This window comes from Vulpes vulpes, chromosome 5, assembly GCF_048418805.1.
Source record: "Vulpes vulpes isolate BD-2025 chromosome 5, VulVul3, whole genome shotgun sequence".
NCBI classification, from domain to species: Eukaryota; Metazoa; Chordata; class Mammalia; order Carnivora; family Canidae; genus Vulpes; species Vulpes vulpes.
The window spans coordinates 40,879,701-40,898,894 of NC_132784.1; the positions used below are offsets into that span (position 1 = coordinate 40,879,701).

Consider the following 19,194-nt stretch of genomic DNA (forward strand, 5'->3'; position numbering starts at 1 on the left):
CACTATGACATCTGGTTTCCCTTGGAGGTCCTACTGTTTCCCCCCAATGCCCAAGTGCCCACACAGGCTTGACTCCACTCCAGGGGGAGCTGGGGCCATTGCTCTATCAGATATGCACCCTGACCCCCACATTATTTTTTTTTAAAGATTTTATTTATTTATTCATGAGAAACACAGAAAGAGAGAGAGGCAGAGACACAGGCAGAGGGAGAAGCAGGCTCCATGTAAGAAGCCCGACGTGGGACTCGATCCTGGGTCTCCAGGATCACGCCCTGAGCCAAAGGCAGACGCTCAACCATTGAGACACCCAGGCGTCCCTGACCCCCACATTCAAGGCCACTCAGAGCTACTCTTTACCAGTGAGTTAGCCAGGTTGTGAGCTATTGCCAGAATTGTGCAGGCTGGCTGTGAATCTTACCACTCTCATTACAAAAATTCTGAGTGATTTGTTGAAAGGTAACCTTCAGAACAGAATCCATTTGTTTGGAAAGGAAACAAAGCCAACCAAACAGATTTATAGATTGACATAGTCTATATGCAAATTAGACACAGTAGAACTATGCCTATAAATCACCTTATTTTTCTTAGGGTTGACACAGAAGAAGTCTTTGTATTAGGCCCTCACACTATTTTTTTTCTTTCTTTTTTAAGAGAAGTAGAACTGATAGAAAATCTCCTACAGCTTCAGGTGTACATCATAGTGATTTGGCATTTTCTTAGTCACTATTTTTAGCACTTGACTTTGTGGTTCTGCCTCTAGGCGCTTGCTCAAAAAACCACTCATTACTGCTCTGTGAGTTGTCATGCTGGTCACAGTTGACAATGTTTATTTAACATTTGTTGAGCACTTTCTGTGTGTTGGAGGCTCTGTTGGACCAAAAAACAAAACTCAAACAACAACAACAACAACAACAACAAAAACCTAACCAAATACCATTGGGACAGTCTCCTTGAGAAACTTCCAGTTCAGGACATAACATGAGACACAGACACCAATAATTCTAATAAAAGTCCCACCATAATAAGAAAGAGGAAAGCAGGGATCCCTGGGTGGCGCAGTGGGTTGGCGCCTGCCTTTGGCCCCGGGCGCGATCCTGGAGACCCGGGATCGAATCCCATATCGGGCTCCCGGTGCATGGAGCCTGCTTCTCCCTCTGCCTGTGTCTCTGCCTCTCTCTCTCTCTCTCTCTGTGACTATCATAAATAAATAAATTAAAAAAAAAAAAAGAAAGAAAGAAAGAGGAAAGCAAAAATGCTCTGAAAGCGCAGTGAAGGGAGCGGTCACCTGAGCTGGAGAATCAGGAAAGGTGTCAAATGTTTGGGCAAAGTCTTGAACACACAAGTCTGGGAACAGCAAAGGTGGGAGGCTCCAGGCTGAAGGAGCCGTGCAAACAGCAGTGCTGGGGTGCCGCGGTGGCTCGGTGAGTTAAGTGTCTGCCTTTGGCTCAAGTCAGGATTCCGGAGTCCTGGGATCAAGCCCCACATCAGGCTCCCTGCCCAGCGGGAGTCCCCTCATCCCTCTCCCTTCTGCCCCTACTCCCCCGTTCCCACTTGTGTGCTCTTTCAAATAAATAACAAATAGAATCCTAAAAAAAAAAAAACAAAAAAACAAGAATGCTGATACCACAGGGCCCAGTGGGCAACCACGCTCAATCCAACGCAATCCAATTTGGCTATAGCCTCTGGGTCACCAGGAGGGGACCAAGTCTTGGGGAATGAAGAGAGACCCTTACAGCGAAATGGCTGGTGTGCTGACACCTGTAAGTTCGGAGCGGTTATCCCTAAGCATGTTTCTAGACATGGTTATCCATTCTGTCCTTGTAACCCAGTTACAAATTAAGGCAGGCACAGTACCTGCCATCCTTAATGACTTCACACGTCCTGTTATTGATTTCATTATCCATTTTATGGCGAGCCTTAGAAGAGAGAAGGAGAAAGGTTATTTTAATAATCTCAAAATAGAAGGTATTCACGCCACCGCAGTGAGGAGACAGTTGCACGAGAAATCCTTACCACATCGTCCACCAGGTCCTTCATGGCCGTGATGCCCAGCACCACGAGCAAGGGAAACAGGGTGGTGTACCAAGCAAGGGTCGAGATTTGAGGGATTGCCTGGAAGACACACAAGGTAGACACGTGGGCCCAGGACCTACACGTTCCTGCGGATTCCAACCTCCACCATCATCCAAGACTACATCCCGCAGAGCCTGCAGGAAAGGCATCTGAGCCTCCAGCCGACCCCCTTCTTGCCTCCCTCTCTGGTCTGGCTTCCTGGAACAGACCCCAGAGGGGGGTTGCTCCTGAGATTTGTTTCATTGTGGCCTTAACTGGACACCGAGGAGGCTGAAAGAGAATAGCTCTAAACTTCTTGTGAAAACCATAATTCACAGGAGGGCGGGTAGTGTAGGCAGCTGGAGCAAGTAGCCCTTTACCTTTCAAGGGGCATGGGTATGGCAGGCTCGCCACTGCTGGTGGCTCAGCCCGGGGTCTCGGAGGGTCTCAGGATGGAGGTGAGGGCAGCAGTAGGTAGTGAAAGCTAGTGATTGCACGGGGCATCTCTGGGGGTCCTCACCATTGATCCAGCCCAGAAAGAGGCTGGCCGCCTCAGGAAGCCTTGCCCCCCACTCACCCCATTAAGATAGGCTTCAAGTTGGAACGAAATACTGGGATGTAAGTTTAGTAAAGCTCTCTTGTGATCATCCTAAGGATCGTCAGGCCATATAATGTAGTGGTTAAAATGACAGGCCTTGCAGTGAAGCTCCTGGACCCAGATCCTGTCCCGCTCTCTCTCACTTAGGGCTTTGGGATTTTGAGCAAGTTCCATACCTTACCAGGCCTCAGTTTCTCTGTAAAACAGAGGCTAGGACAGCCCTTCCATCACAGAGTACAAGAATTCAAGGAAGTAACAAGGCAAGCACATGGCCATCTAAGGTTATACCTATTATTCTAATTTAAATTGCTCTATCTTAAGAGGACTGGGTGTTGGTTGGGAGAGAGAAAGATCATTTGCCACATTTTATTTATTTATTTATTTATTTATTTATTTATTTATTTTATTTTCACCTTTCATTTTTAGTGTTTGTGTCTACACAGGCCTGTTTCAAAGGTCCCTCTTCATAAGAGGACCATCCTATACTATCAAGCCAGTGGATTTCATATTCTACTAAATCTGTTCGGTATCCATGTCTCCCTCACACTTCCTCTCACTCCCTGCATCCCCAACCCCCACCTGGACACACCCAGGCTCCTAGCTTCACGAAGCCTTCCTGAGGAAATCCCAGCAGATGAGACTGTTTTCCAAATCCAATGCTTGATGCAAAGAATCTGATAAAACCAAGTGGCTATGCTATCCTTTGTAGCCTGCACATCAGGTGCTAAAGGCTGATACTCTGGTACCCAGAGGGTGTAGAGTTCCTTTGATTATAACAGCAGTTTCTAGAAAGGTGAAATTAACACTCTCCAGATAAGTGAATCCTTTGCTATGATTGAGAAAAAGACTCAGGAAAAGATTAGGCCTTTTGCCCACAAAAAAACCAGTTCGCAAAAATAATTAATCGAGGAACTACGAACAAAATATTAATACAAATAAATAACATTCTTGAGGAAATCAAGCATCTGAATAAAAAACCAAGGGCAAGCACACACATAAAAAATAGAACTTTAAGGAACAAATAATTCTAAAGTGAAGGTTTTAATTGTATTCATTTCAGGGAAACCAGTTCTAACATTCACACCAGGATGAAATAGAATTTTTAAAAAATATAGAATTAAACTATTTCCGTTTGCTTCCTTTCCCTGTTCGTTTAACACCATGGAGCTGGTTCTGTATGAGGCATTAATCCCTTACATGCAGACCCCTGAGGTTAATATAACAACTTTCAAGATTACACATGTCCACAACTTCAATGTTACTGAGTCATGATAATTCAAAACAGATTTAAGATATCAAAGGCCATTACCTGTAAGATAAGAAGGATCAGGAAATAGAAATTGGCTGCTCTCTTAAACTGTTCAAACAAATTCATTGGTAGAAAGGAAAATGCATTATACTTGTATGTTTTAATTGCATTATTCTGTTGGAAAAAGAAAAAGAAAAAAGCAAAGTCATTCTACGTGAGGTCACACATTTATCCCAGTGCATACACACCTGCAAAAATCCCTAAAGCCTGATGGCCTACAGTGACACAGGGACATCAGCCAGAAAGACACTGAGATTTCCTTTATGCTTTTGATTCTAACCAGGCCTCCATGACTCCTTAGAGGCTTAGGACAGAGACAGTAACAAGAACCAGACATTTCCCCTCAAAAGGTCTCTGTGGCAAATCTGGCTGTGACCCAGTGGATGCTGCTGGCAGATTCCTTGACTCCTCGGGGCCTCTTAGAAAATGGGGCAAAGAGAGATGTCAACATGGACCGCAAAGCGGGAAGAGGAGGATCCTTTTACTTAAAGAGGGATGGAGGCTGCTGTGTAAAGTGTTGAATTGTGTGCCCCCAAAGATATGGTCAAATCGTAATCCCGGGGCCCAATCCCAGGACTGTCATCTTCTTTGAGAATGGGGTCTTTGCAGAGGTAACTGAATTACAGTGAAGTCACACTGGATTAATAGGGGCCCTGGATCCAATGACTGCTGTCCTTAGAAGAGGAGGACAACTGGACACAGACACAGAAACCCACAGGGACAAGGCCATGTGAAGACATAGCCAGGGACAGGAGGGACGCGTCTACAAGCCAAGGAACACTAAGGACTGTCAGCAACCTCCAGAAGCTGGGGGAGAAGTTTGGAACAGACCTGCCCTCAGGCCCTCCAGAAGGAACTAACCCTTCCAACACCTTGATTTTGGACTTCTGGCCCCTAAAATGTAAGAGAATGAATTTCTGTTGGCTTAGACCAGCCCATTTGTGGCTCTGCTATAGTTGTCCTAGCAAACTAAGAGATACATTATGACATGCAAGCACACACTTGACAGGGACCATTTCTCATACAATATTCGAAAGGTAATAAGGATTTTTGAGGTAAAAATATCTTCAAAGTCTCTAAATCTATCATAGGCAGAGAAGGGGGAGAGAGGTATTAAGACTCCTTTCAAATTCTTTTTTTTTTTTTTGTTTAAGATTTTATTTATTTATTCACTAGAGACACACAGAGAGAGGCAGAGACACAGGCAGAGGGAGAAGCAGGCCCTGCAGGGAGCCCCATGCAGGACTCGATCCCAGGACCCCAGGATCACGCCCTGGGCCAAAGGCAGATGCTCAACCACTGGGCCACCCAGGCGTCCCCTCCTTTCAAATTCTTATCACTTTCAAACATAAGGCTTCTGTGACATTATTATAAATTCTTATATAAAACATTAAGAGAGCTCTGTGCATACATAGGGACAATTTCAATCTACGTAATTTTGTTTGGGTCTGTGTCCAGCCACCCCTACTCACCTTCATGAAAACTAATGTGATGAATAAAAACAATATTCTATAGAACTGACAATGATTATCAATGGCCCAGGCCAGGGATTATCTGGAATGTGGGGAGGGGGTCTCATGAAGCTGGTAAGCATAAAGGCTACCAGAAAAAACTGGCTTTTGCGAAAGATGATTTAGAAAATTAAAAGCAGGGCAGCCCTGGTGGCTCAGTGGCTTAGCGCCGCCTTCAGTCCAGGGCGTGATCCTGGAGACCCGGGATCAAGTCCCACATCAGGCTCCCTGCATGGAGCCTGCTTCTCCCTCTGCCTGTGTCTCTGCCTCTCTCTCTCTGTGTCTCATGAATAAACAAATGAATAATCTTTAAAAGAAAAAAAGTTAAAAGCAACTTACCGCATACTTGCTCTCCTTAATACAAAAGAACTTAGTGTTCATAAACTGAGGCTGTTCGTGGAAGCTTCGATCATTAGCTTTGACTTGCCACGTACAATCTTTTAAAAAAGAAAGAGAAAAAAGTCTGTCAAGCAGAAAATTAGCAATATATGGTTATGGGCTGAATTGCATCCTTCCTGGGTTCGTATGTTAAAGTCTGAACTCCCACTCCGTGCCATGGAATATCTTATTTGGAAACCGGGTTCCTGCAGATGTGATCAAGTTAATGTGAGGTCATTAGAGTGGCCCCCAACCCAGTATGACTGATGAATTTCTAAAACAAAGTAAATTTGCACACAGATACGCATAATGGGAAGACGAGATGAAGTCATGGGGGAAACATGGCCACCTAGAAGCCAAGGGGTGAGGTCTGGAACAGACCCTTCCTTCCCTTACAGCCTCCATAGGAACCAACCTTGCCCACACATTTTTTTTTTTGAAGATTTTATTTATTTATTTTAGAGAGGGAGAGAAAAAGAGAGAGCTTGAGTGGAGGGACAGAAAAGGAGGGAGAGGGAGAGAATCTCAAGCTGGCTCAGCACTAAGCACAGAGCCCAACACTGGGCTCGATCCTACAACCCTGAGATCATGACCTGAGCCAAAACCAAGGGCTGGACACTCAACCAACTGAGCCACCCAGGCACCCCCCTGCCTACACCTTGACTGCAGACTTCTAGGCTCCAGATCTGTGAGATAATAAGTTTCTGCTGTTGAAGCCACCCAGTTTGTGACACTTGGTTACAGCAGCCCTTGTCAACTCATGGACATGTCATAATTTGGCCAACTATTCACAGAACGTGGGAGTTCTAAAAGAGTAATCCTCGGTTAAACAGGACCCAAGCAAAATGCCAGAGCCCAGGAAGGTCACAGCTAAATTAAATCAAATTATTGTTTTCAAACTCATCTACTTGGTTTGTAAAGTCTATAACCCATTAAATATTTAGTGAATGGGTAAATCAAAGAAAAAGGCCACCACCAGCTAATTCAGCACTTTTGGGTCCTGATCACAGATCAGCGCACACGGACTTACCTCATGCACTTAATGTCACGTCCGTAGCACTGAGTGGACTCGTCCATTCAATCGACATGTCCAAATTCCAGGGAACTTGAGAAAGTCCACAGCATCTCTACTGCTGGGGGGACCATTTCTCACGCAGTAGGTGCCTCATGAAACCCTTCTCTCTAGCCACCCCTGACCGCCCAGTCAGTCGGTCAGCAACCTCCAGAAGCTGGGGGAGAAGCTTGGAACAGCTTCTAACAGCTTCTAACAGCTTCTAACTCTTTCTAACCTGATTCTCCTTGGGGTTCTTCTATCCCATCATGTATAGCTCAATAGCTAACATTTGTTCAGTGTTTACTATGTATAAGGCCTCATGCCAAGCAATCCAGTTTCTCTGTCCACTTCGCTTTACTAACTGGGCCTTCTTTTGTGACCAATGCTCCAAACCATCCTGAGAAGTCTCCTCATGAGCCGATGTGGGAGGGTTGCTTATGAGCATAGGGTTGACCTTTCCATCAGGAAAGGTGGAAGCCAAGTATCAGGCCGTGCTTGGTTTTGTAACAGGAAGGCATAAGCATAAGCCTATGAAGGCTCAAGACAAAGATATCATCAATTAGGAAGGAAAGTTCAGGAAGCACCTCTTTGGCATCAGGTTCTCCACAGACTTGTGTTTGCATGTGCACACCGGATGAACTTCCTTTGTAGGATTTACATGAATGGGTAAACCCAGTTTTGATAGGCCCCTCCCTCCCCTGCCACCTGGTAAGGGAGGGATATTAATAACTGATGGGACTCAACTATTTCTGGAGATGGGAACATATTAAAGAACATTTACAAGTAAAGAGTTCTAAAGTTATCCATCTTATACAATATCAAAATAAAGACATACTTTTGAAAATACTGTATTTCATTTTTTTAAATGATTCGTTTTCTAGACCTTTCCCTCATAGGAAGTACAGATAATACTGCAAAAGGGACAAGTGTGGACTAATGAAGAATGGAAATAACTAACCTTGTTACTTTTTAAAAAAAACACAATCCTATTACTGAAAATTCCTCTTGCATCATTTTGGCTGCCATTCATTGGGTGATCATAATGATTGTGCCATTACAAATAGAACTGCTCCCAGCCTCGTTCTAGCTGAGGTGCAATTTTATCAAATGGGAGAAATTAAATTAAATGGAACTATAAGACAACTCGTAAGCACTGTTGCGATGTGCATTACCTGTTACACAATCAGAGTATACTGCACCCAATCAGAACATTTCCTTCACACTCACATAGGAGGTCTAAATAAAAATAGGTTAAAAAGGATATCTTATAGGGTAATCTCAAATCCTTTCTATGTTATGGTCATTTGAAAATATACGTGCTTTTAATGGTTTACTTCAGCTCGCAGATGATTTGTGACACACCTCCTGCTACCAGTATTCCAGAACTTCACTGAGCTGCTGTTCTAAAATTCAAGAAGCCTGAGAAGGAAAATAGACAGGATTCCTCAAGAAACAAGAAACGGCCAAGGGGAAGGGATAAAAATATGAATCTCAGAAAAACTCGAGAGGAAAAAAATAAGCTGCCTGGTTAGTTCATGAGCTGGATTCTTTGGTCCCCACTGTGGCTCTTTTTTGTTTCAATTTTTTATTTAAATTCAATTTAGTTGGGTGGCTGGGTGGCTCAGTGGTTGCACATTGGCCATCAGCTCAGGGCGATCCTGGGGTCCTGGGATCAAGTCCCATATGGGGCTCCCGGGGGAAGCCTACTTCTCCCTCTGCCTGTGTCTCTGCCTCTCTCTCTCTCTGTGTCTCATGAGTAAATAAATAAAATCTTTTTTAAAAATTCAATTTAGTTACCATGCAGTGTATTATTAGTTTCAGGGGTAGAATTTAGTGATTCATCAGTTCCATACAACACCCAGTGCTCATTACATCATGTGCCCTCCTTAATGTCCATACTCAGTGACCCCATCCCTCCACCTCCCTCACCTCCAGGGACCCTTGGTTTGCTTGAAATTTCCCTCATAATTAAGTCCCCCAACCAGTGGTTCCTCTGTCTGTCTCATGCTACATCTCATCCCCAGCCCATGTGGATGTAGATGCCTCCGACAGAAAGTGGTACCTGACCTCAAGCAGGGGCAGGGAAGGGTCTACCGGAAATGACCTTGGTCTCTTAATTTTGCACTGTGATAACACAGTGGGGAGGCTGGAGAGAGTACCCAGTATGTCTTTATCCGCAACATGCTGACCTTAACCACAGGAATTTTCTAGTTAATTTTAGAAATCTGATTGCAGTCAAATAATCAATAACCCCATTTCCAACAAGGTTCCTTGTTTGGCATAATTCAGACAAATCAGAGGCCAAACCAATTGATGTCTTCTGATTCTCCTCTAAGTGTTATGCTAATTGCTTGAGGAATATTTCAAGCAGAGACCATTAAAAAAAAAAAGTGAAAACAGTGTTCTGTGGTCAAATACATTTGCAAAACACAGCATATAGTACTGCATCCCTCTTTTGGACATTCAAAGGACTACTGGTATATTAAAGGCTCTGAGAAGAAATTTATTTAATTTTATTTAATTCAGGCTTTTCAAAATTAAGGTGACCACAGGCACATTTTTTTAAAAATCATGGAACGCCTACTAACATGGTTTGAGAAATGCTGTGCTAAAGCACATGCCTTTAGGATGGGCAACAAAACAGCCCTTGGAAATATTTGTCTTTCTGATCAAACATTTACTAATTACTCACTTGGAACAGAAAACTTTACTAGACATTTGGACCAGTAGGCTAATTTACAGAAAAAGAAGATCTCTTGTCCCATTTTCTAGAATGAAAATACTAAGAAAAGAGAAGAAATAATAAATTTACCAGCAAAAAAATGCAGATATGACCCTTTGGTAAAAAGCTATGAAGAAATCAACTAACAGCGTTGCATAAAACCATCAGTGCATATGTCCAGATACGTATTTGACATCAGCCAGATATGGCCCCAAATCATCCCCAAATTTGGTAAATGTGTATTCAATACATCTAAACATTGCTACATGATGTTCAGAGTGCTCCCACTGTCACCCAAACCTTTGATCACTGCCATCTGGAAAAGAAAGTAAGCTTCCCCTGGCCCCTCTCATCCTTACAGCTGGTTCTGAATTCTTGCTGACAAACATGCCAACAACCAAACAGCTACACAGGTTGGTATGAACTACAACAATCCAGCAGAGCAAAAAAATCAAAAGTTGAACATCAAAAAGAAAAACCAACAAACCACAGAAGAGAGAAATGAGTAAAGGACACGAAGAGACATTTTATACAAAGGGAAGTTCAAATGGCTAAATATGTGAAACAATACTCAAGTTCTTAAAAAAAAAAGTGCAGTTCTTCGGGGAGATTATTTTTAGCATATAATGCTAAAACTATTTTTAGCATATAATGATGAAATACTGGCAAAGAGGAAAGATTCTGATGACACACTGGTTTGAAAAGAGAATGGAGAGTCAGGCCCTCTTAGATGGTCTCTGTGGACGGTAAGGAGTACATCTGTCCGATTTTAACACAAACACATGCACTAGCTGATGCGGCAATCCCACTTCTAGGAATTTGCCCCCCATGGATATATTCACACACAGGAGAAATGACATGTCTCAGCGTTATGCAGTGCAGCCCTGTTATCAGGAAGATCAGAAACAACCCAAATGCCACCACAAGCAGCTGGTTAAACATCTACACAATAAGTTTATGCAGTCTGCAAAAAAGAATAAGGCAGCTGGGGCGTCTGGGTGGCTCAGTCGGTTAAGAGTCTGATTTCAGCTCAGGTCATGATCTCGGGGTCCAGGAATCCAGCCCTGCGTTGGACTCCCTGCTCAGCGGGGAGTCTGCTTCTCCCTCTGCCTCCACCCCTCCCCCTGTTCATGTTCTCTTTCATATAAACAAAAGAAGAAGGAAGAAGAAGAAGGAAGAAGGAAGAAGAAGAAGAAAGCAGCTGTCCGTGTACTCCTAAAGATCTCCAAACTACACTAAGGGGCCAAAGCAGGTGTTGTCATTACTGTGCTTTCAGCAATGGGACACACAGAAGTAATGCATAATAGGGATGCACGCAAATTCACCTGCTGGCACAGGTTATGTTTATGTATCTGTAGGTATACAAGGATGTGCATTTGTAAGTATTCTTTTCACATATAAGTGTGTGTATATCTCCAGAAGGATGTTTGAAACACCAACATTAGTTTCTTTCTGGGAAAGGGCACCGCACGGCTGAAGGACAAAGAGGGCAAGGAAGGAGACTTCATCTTCACTGTCCCCTCCTAGAACTAGACCTATAGGCATGTATCACCTTCTAAAACAATATGCTTACAATTCAATTCCTTCCCTCTATAGGTTTACATATAAAGCCAATGTGTAAGTTGCTTGATTTTCTTATGGTCATTACACAATTCTATTTACTATTTTATTTATTTTATTTTATTTTATTTTATTTTATTTTTAAAGATTTTATTTATTTATTCATGAGAGATACAGAGAGAGAGAGAGAGAGAGAGAGAGGCAAGCAGGCTCCATGTAGGGAGTCTGACCTGGGACTTGATCCGGGGTCTCCAGGATCACGCCCAGGGCAAAAGACAGGCACTTAACTGCTGAGCCACCCAGGGATTCCCATCTATTTACTATTTTAAAAAATATTTTTCTAGGGACGCCTGGGTGGCACAGGGGTTGAGCATCTGACTTTGGCTCAGGGCGTGATCCCGGAGTCCTGGGATCGAGTCCCACATCGGGCTCCCTGCATGGAGCCTGCTTCTCCCTTTAACTATGTCTCTGCCCCTCTCTCTCTCTGTGTCTCTCATGAATAAATAAATTTTTTTTAAAGATTTATTTATTCATTCATGATAGAGGGGGAGAGAGAGAGAGAGAGAGAGAGAGAGAGAGAGAGAGAGAGAGAGAGGCAGAAACACAGGAGGAGGGAGAAGCAGGCTCCATGCCAGGAGTCCGATGTGGGACTTGATCCTGGGACTCCAGGATCGCGCCCTGGGCCAAAGGCAGGCACCAAACCGCTGAGCCACCCAGGGATCCTGAATAAATAAAATCTTAAAAAAAATTTTTTTTTTCTAAAGGCAGTGGGATGACGGGTGGAATAAATCAAGTGAGAACAACAGAGGAAAAGACAGAAGTCTATGGGGTCATGGGTTCTGACGCCCAGCCAAGCCACAGGGCTTCAGGACAGGAGTGGCACGGAGGGATCGTAGTTTGCCCCGGTCACACTCGCAGCAGGGAGCAGGATGGATTTGAAGGGAACACATCTGAGGCCAGAAGACCACTGCAGGCATCAAAGGGAGAGTAGATATGAGCCTGAGCCAGACCTAAGGGACTGATAAGGGAGAGAAGCCAGATTCAAGAACTGAAGGACAGCTGTCTGAATGTGGGCAAGAAAGAATGAGAAATCAAAACGAAATCAAAATGAGAGAAAGGTGACCCCGGGATGCCAGCTTGGGTGACTGGGTGGACAGAGGTGCCATGGACGAGCTAGAGGATACAGAGGTAGAAGTCTAGCTGGGGGGACTGGTGAGCTGAAGATACCTCTAGAATGTGTAGGGGGAAGGACCATCCCAGAGCCACAGAAACAGATCTGGACTCCAGGTGGAAGTTGAGGGCAGAGAGATACAGATCGCAAGGTGCTGGACATGCAGATGTGGGTTGAAACCAGGAGCGTGAATGGACCACGTAGGAAATGAGGTGGAGGAAACAGAGCTAAGAGTAGATATTTAGGTAGGAGGAATCCAGGAAAGAGACTACGAGGAGGAATCAGGAGAACTCGTGTTACAAAGTGAGAGCTCCATGAGCAACAGCAAGCAGAGCTCTGCCAGGTAAGCAGGGACAAAAGGTGCCCAGTGATTTGGTGATCAGAGTCCCACTGGTAGCCTTCTAGAAATAAGAGAATTTTCTTCTGCATAAGAAACTAAAGGGGGGCTGGGCTCACTGGGGGCTGGTTTCAGGACAGAGAGCCTGAAGGAGGAACAGAGGAAGAGAGCGGTGATGGCTGGGGTGCAGGAGGCTGGGGTGCAGGAGGCTGGGGTGCAGGAGGCGGCTGGCCAGGCTCCTTGTCCCAGGTGAGGGGCGCAGAAGGATGAGTGAGGGTTTGCACAGCCTTGAGTGTCTCAGTGTGTGGAGACGAGGTGGCTGCAAGTGGGCGCCCTGAGAGGAGCAGGGACAGTTTGAAAAGCTCTTGAGAAGAGGAGAAAGGCACTAACTACGGGCAGGCAGGAGGTTGGCGTCAACAACACATCATGTCCATCTGCCTGTTTGTGTGGCGTTGGTAGCATTCAGCTCTGTTGCTCCCTCAGTCTACCTTATCGCCCCCCCCCAAAAGAACTCAAAAATGGATAGAATGAAAGCAAAGCAAAAAGCCAAATGCTGCTGCTTGCTTATGAAAACACATACACGCAACGCTGCCCCTTGTTCTTGGCACTTGCTACACAAAGTGTGGACAAGCTGCATCACCAAACACCTAGTTAGAAACACAGAATCCCAGCCCCGTGGCACCAGAATGGCATCTTAACAAGATCCCAGATGGATTCCTATGCACTTGGACTGTGAGACGAGTTGCTTCCAAACGTTACTGGAATCCCCAAGAGGGGCTTTTATGGCCCCCGATGCTCAGGGCTCCAGCTCCAGGGATTTCTACTTTAGTCTGGGCGGAGCCCAGTGAAGGTCCCAAGTGATCCTAATTTGCAGGCAAAGTTGCCATCTACTGCTCAAGGGCAGCGTTTGCTCTCAGCCTTTTCCTGCCTCCAACCTGCCCAAAGGGGACAAGCCCTCCCCAGAGCCCTCCCTTACCACTGAAGCAACACAGGGTTTGAGCAAGGCAGGACTTCGGGTTTTGAACGGTCTTCAGAAATAAATGTCTCTCTCCCTCAGAGAACCATTATTCCCAGACCTCATGTGCGTGCTCATCACCTTGTTGCCAGATTCTGACTGGCTGGTCTGGGAGGAGCCCAGGGCTCTGCATTTAATTAGCACCAGGTGAGGCTGGCTGAGAGACCTCACTCTGAGGAGCAGGTGCAGGAGAGGAGTCAGACGATTGTCCTCACATAAGGCTGAACCTGGTGGGATTCACCTTATTTTTTAAAAAGATTTATTTATTTGAGAGAGAGGGAGAGCACAAGCGCTAGGGGAGAGAAGCAGACTCCCCACTGAGCAGGGAACCCGACAGGGGGCTCGATCCCAGAACCCCAAGATCATGAGCTGAAGTCTGACGCTTAATGGCCTGAGCCAACCAGGCACCCCAGAATTCATTTTAAAATATGGATCGTCCCCCCTTGTCTCACTCTTAGACCTACCCTATCAGCATCTCCAAGGACTGAGCCCAGGCACCTATGGAGTTCAATAGCGCCCCACAAGATTCTCTTGGGACAGCAGGGTCCAGAAGCCCCAGTCGGTGCAAGTGTCTTCCTAAGGAAACTTCGAGCATAAAAAACCGACTTTAGAGACTCAGGTTTCAAACTGGCACTGAGAAAAACCACCACCACGTAGGTCTCTATGACCAAGAGCTTCTTGCTGGACGTTCAGTCATAAATGACATTACTCAAAAGCAATTCTATAAACTGAGATAACACAGTCTCATCACCTCCTCCCCCATCACAACTCACTCAGCCAGAAACACCCCCACACGCTGTTCAGTTTACAAGCTGACAGCACCTGGGGTATTCATAAAGCTCAAGTGGTAGAAGGCAGCCCACAGCTTCCTAGACACAAAAAGTAAGTAGCCACAAAGTGGAATTTCCACATGGGGTATGTGTCAAAAAGTCAAAATCCACTCGAGTGGAAACTACAGCTCCCCAGCATGTTTCATGGATTTCCTATGACTTACATATCTCAATGAGCCAATCTGTTTTTTGGCCCCAGGTAAAAATTAATTCATGGATGCTCTAGAAATCCACATCCTTAATTCCAGATTCTTCTTGGAAGATAGCACTTTCATCAGGTAGCCAGCTGACCTCGTTTTGTTGATGCCACACCCAATCCAAAATCACGCCGCGCAAGGACAACTTCCTCCATATGTCCTTGATGAATCGAACATTCCATTTTAAACACTGCCAACCGTTGATCATTTCACCCCAGAACAGAATTTTGAACAACAGAAGTCTGAGTTGGAGAAGAGTTTTAAAGAAATGCAGTTTGGGGGCACTTGGCTGGCTCCTTCGGCAGAGCATGTGACTCTTGGATTTCAGGGTTATAAGTTCAAGACCCATGTTGGACCTAGAGCTTACTTTAAAAGAAAGAGAAAGAAAGAGAGAGAGAGAGAGAAAGAGAGAGAGAGAGAGAGAAACAAAGATAAATGACATTGGTGCCTCTGTGTGAATTGGCTCCAATTTCAAAGCTGTAGAAGCAGAATTAGTTCTCATACACAGTGGTCACATGTCTTTGCTAAGCTCAAGCGCAAGAAGGTATGAAACCTGGCAGGTGTGCGGGCGAGGAGCCCAGGTGCTGGGGGATAGCTGTGCCGTGTGGGAGGGTATGTGCCCTTATGGAAGGGGGGCGAGTACACACTGGAGAGACTCCTCCCCTAAAGCCATTACCTGTTGTCACCCTCTCCCTAAGAACATGCCACTTACATGGGTGCAGCAAAACCCAGAGGTCAACCAACGCCTCTCACTGGGATGGCAGCCTGGGGACTACAGCTCAGTGCTAGCTATGACCTCGTGGTTAAGAATCTGAAATGCTACCATTTCCCGGCAACAAAGAAGAGGCTCTATTCCAGGTCATTTCTTACTATATATATTTTTTATTTTTTATTTTTTTCAACTGCCAGGTAGCCAGCAACACAAGTGGCTGTCCCACCGATACCCCTAACTAGTGAGGTTCAAAACAACAATCCTCTCTCTTCGACCTCCAAAGGTCAACCCTCTCTGCCCCACCCCCCCTGCCTTATATCATCCCTACAAAAGGCTCCGTTATCCACGGAGGCAGAAAGCACTTTCCAAAGGTGGCTGCCAGAGTATCTCCCAACCTGCAATGTGACCTTCTTACTCCTCATCAACAAATGGCATCTAATTTCCCCTCCCTTGAATCAGCTTCAGTGACTCTCTTGTAACCAAGGGATGCTCAGCACAAGTGATGCTGCCTCAATTTTGCAGCCAGCTCCTGCTCTGATCTTGATCTTTTGGGATGCTAGTTCTTCAGACTCCACCCCACCCTGTAGGACACTCCCATGGCAGCCCAGTGCCATGTGGGCAGAAGCCCAAACCATGCAGAGATGTTTCCATCTATGGACCCAGTTGCGTCTTTGAGTTACCCAAAGGTGCCAGATATGAGTGAAGCAGCTTCCAGAGGATTCCAGGCCCCAGTGGTTTAAATCACCTCAGGTCTTCACAGCTGAGGGCACAGACATCCTAGGGCAGAAACAAACCACTCCTGCCATGTCCTGTCTAAATTCCTGAATCATCTGTGAACATGATGATGATTTTATGCCAATAAGTTGGAGAGGTTTTCATGTAGCAATAGATCCCTGGAATATCCACGGGGACGCCCAAGCCAGCAGTTACTTCTCTTGACCCTCAGATCTAATGGGATTTGTGAACATCAACCCCTGACATCGATCATGATCTGTCGCCCTTCTTTCCATCCTGGCCATCATGCTTTAGGCCCTTACTGGTTTTTACTTGGATTGCTGTCTACTCCCTTCTCCCTTCTCTTGCCAACATGAGATTTCTCAAATAAACCCATGTACCGGGCATATTTATGGAGTGCCTTTTATGTGCTTTGCATGGGATGAACATGGCCCCGAGGCTCATGAAGCCGCCAGTCTAGTGGGAGTCACACTGTCACTCAAGGACGTAATCCTAAGTGCCCTGAGGGGTATGAAGGAAAGCACAAGGTGCTCATCCAACAGGGCTCTGCTTCAGGCTGGGCTGGGGCACACCGAAGACTTGGCAACTCCACTGATTGCTGAAGGGTGACAAGGAGCCCCCCACAGGGAAGGGGCTGCCCTAGGCATCGGGAAAGTCAGGGGCTGGGGCACCTGGGGGGCTCAGGTCCTGGATCAAACCCCACATCAGGCTCCCTGCTCAGCGGGGGGCCTGCTTCTCCCTCTCCCTCTGCCTACAGCTCCCCCTGCTTGTGTTCTCTCTCTGTCAAATAAATAAATAAAGTCTTTTTCTAAAAAAAAAAAAAAAAAGGGAAAGTCGCAGGCTGGGGTGAGGGTGTGTGTGTGCATGAATCAGAAACTGAGGGTAGGACTGGGTGAAGGTGCACAGTGAATAAGGCCGGACACCAGCGGCAGGCAGCTGGGAGAGGACAACAGAACCAGGTTCCATGGGCCTGAGCAGCCAGGGGCGGAGCTGGAGCCCGATCCCAAGAGCAGGGAAGTCATCTTCCCCGATGAAGACTGGACGGGGAGGAGCAAGTGGCCACGGAACAGCCATGGGGGGAGGAGGCTCCTGCCCATCTCACGCTACTTTCGGCCTACACTGCTTTTGGGGCTCTCTGGGGCCTTCAGGAGCAGCCTGTTGCCCCACTCACCACCTAGGCTCCAAAACTGACTCACCGTGCCCTGAACGTAGGCTCAGCCTAGAGCACCCTGTTCCTGATTCCCCTCTCACACTCACTGAGCACTCGGCTCAGGTGTCCGCACCTCCAGGAAGCCTTCCTTGACCCGGGCAGGCCGCCGGGGGCTCCCCTGACACCCTATCCAGCCCTGCGCTGACCCCCTGATGCAACCCGCCGGCCACTGTGCCTGGTGCTTTGACGCCCGCGTGGCATACGACCCGTTAGACGGAAGACGGGCAACAGAGAGCCAGTCACCCGGCCTCTGATCACGCTGTGGCGGCTGCCGGAAAGGGGGTGAGTTGGCCCAAGTGACCCCACAACAGCCGCGTTCCTTGGTCTCCCCAAGCCGCAGGCAGGCTGCCTTGCTCGTGGTCCCCGATCCAGGACCCTCCCGCCCCTCTGCCCTCTCCCCCGGGGCTCCCCCCACCTCCCACCCGCAGCTCAAGCGTGCCAGCCCTCAGAGCAGGACACACAGGTCAACCCATTACAACACTGAGTCACCGCGTGAGTGGGGCTCTTTGGCTTGGCCCCAGTGGTTTTCCCATGTGCATGCCTCAACTCTTCCAGAAACACGAGCTCCCCGCTTCCTCTGTCTGGAGACATTTCTGCCCTGAGCTCCTGCGGGGGTGCTGAGCTACCTGAGGCCAGGTGCAATGCTTCACCTGAGAAGTCACTGGGGCCTGGGAAAGCAGGCGGGTGGCAGCGGCTTGAGTGACCAGAAGTCTGCAAATGAAAAGGCTGAAGAGGGCTGTGTTCATGGGAAAGGCTTACAGGATGGCAGAGGCCGGGGTGACCCTAAATCACCCCAAGTTTCCTCGATCTGTGGGCACACTCATTGCTGGGAAAGCAAACTGTTCTGGATCCCATCCATCTCTCCAAATATTCATCGTATTTGGATTTGGGGACAGAAGGAGCTGTTTAAAAGAATGAGTCAACGGGTGCCTGGGTGGCTCAGCAGTTGAGCACCTGCCTTTGGCCCAGGGCATGATCCCAGGGTCCTGGGATGGAGTCCCACATCAGGTTTCCTGCCAGGAGCCTGCTTCTCCCTCTGCCTATGTCTCTGCCTCTCTCTCTGTCTCTCATGAATAAATAAATAAAATCTTTAAAAATAAATAAATAGATAGAGAGATATAGATAGATAAAAGAATGAGTCCACAGCTTCAGCCTGGGGGGTGTCCAGGAGAATCTGAGCACCCCTGAGTAGAGGGGTCAAGAAAGTGGTCCAGTGATGGAAAGATGAGAGGAGATGATGGGGAAGGGTGGACACTTTCAGTGTGATGTGAAAGACCTTAAGGGAGGAACTGGTTGGAGGGGGCTGAGGGTAAGAGCACTGACTGAGCACTTGCCCTGTGCCTGAACCTGATTGAAACCCTTTACATCTACTTTCCGATTTAATCTTCGCAAATACCCAATGAAGTAATCACTGATATTATGCCCATTTCCCAGGTGGGCACACTGAGGCATAGAGAGGGGCCGTCCTCCCTCCTCCCCAGCATATACCTGGTCCGTGAGAGCTGCAGAGGTGCGGCAGGTGAGCAGGTTAAAGGGAGTCCGCTCGCCGAAGGAAGGCCCGGGGAGAGAAGGCAGTATGAAGGGGGATGTAAACGTTGTCCAGAGGAAGGACAGACAGGAGGAGTGCTGGGACAAGAGGGCATTGCCACCTGCCAAGCTGTTACAAAGGTCAGGCGCTCCGGGGAGACCAGGTTGGAGTGTGATGGCTGACGGCGCTTCATGCTTGGGGTGGAGGGGCACCTGGGGAGGGGACGAGCCCAGGGGACTGGGAGGGGGTGGTGCTCTAGGATTGCATTTCCAGAA

The 19,194-nt window shown here is 46.9% G+C and overlaps 1 protein-coding gene across 2 annotated transcripts in view; it reads right to left on the reverse strand.

The window, feature by feature from the left end:
• ATP8B1 (ATPase phospholipid transporting 8B1) overlaps positions 1-19,194 on the reverse strand; it is a 126,412-nt gene that overhangs the window by 40,187 nt on the left and 67,031 nt on the right. For both annotated transcript variants that reach the window (XM_072757956.1, XM_072757955.1), the window contains exons 3-6: positions 5,810-5,907; positions 3,960-4,073; positions 2,014-2,112; positions 1,855-1,916 (exon numbers count right to left, since the gene is read on the reverse strand). In XM_072757956.1, the coding sequence (XP_072614057.1) occupies positions 1,855-1,916; positions 2,014-2,112; positions 3,960-4,073; positions 5,810-5,907 (373 nt within the window). The remainder of the gene's footprint in view (positions 1-1,854; positions 1,917-2,013; positions 2,113-3,959; positions 4,074-5,809; positions 5,908-19,194) is intronic.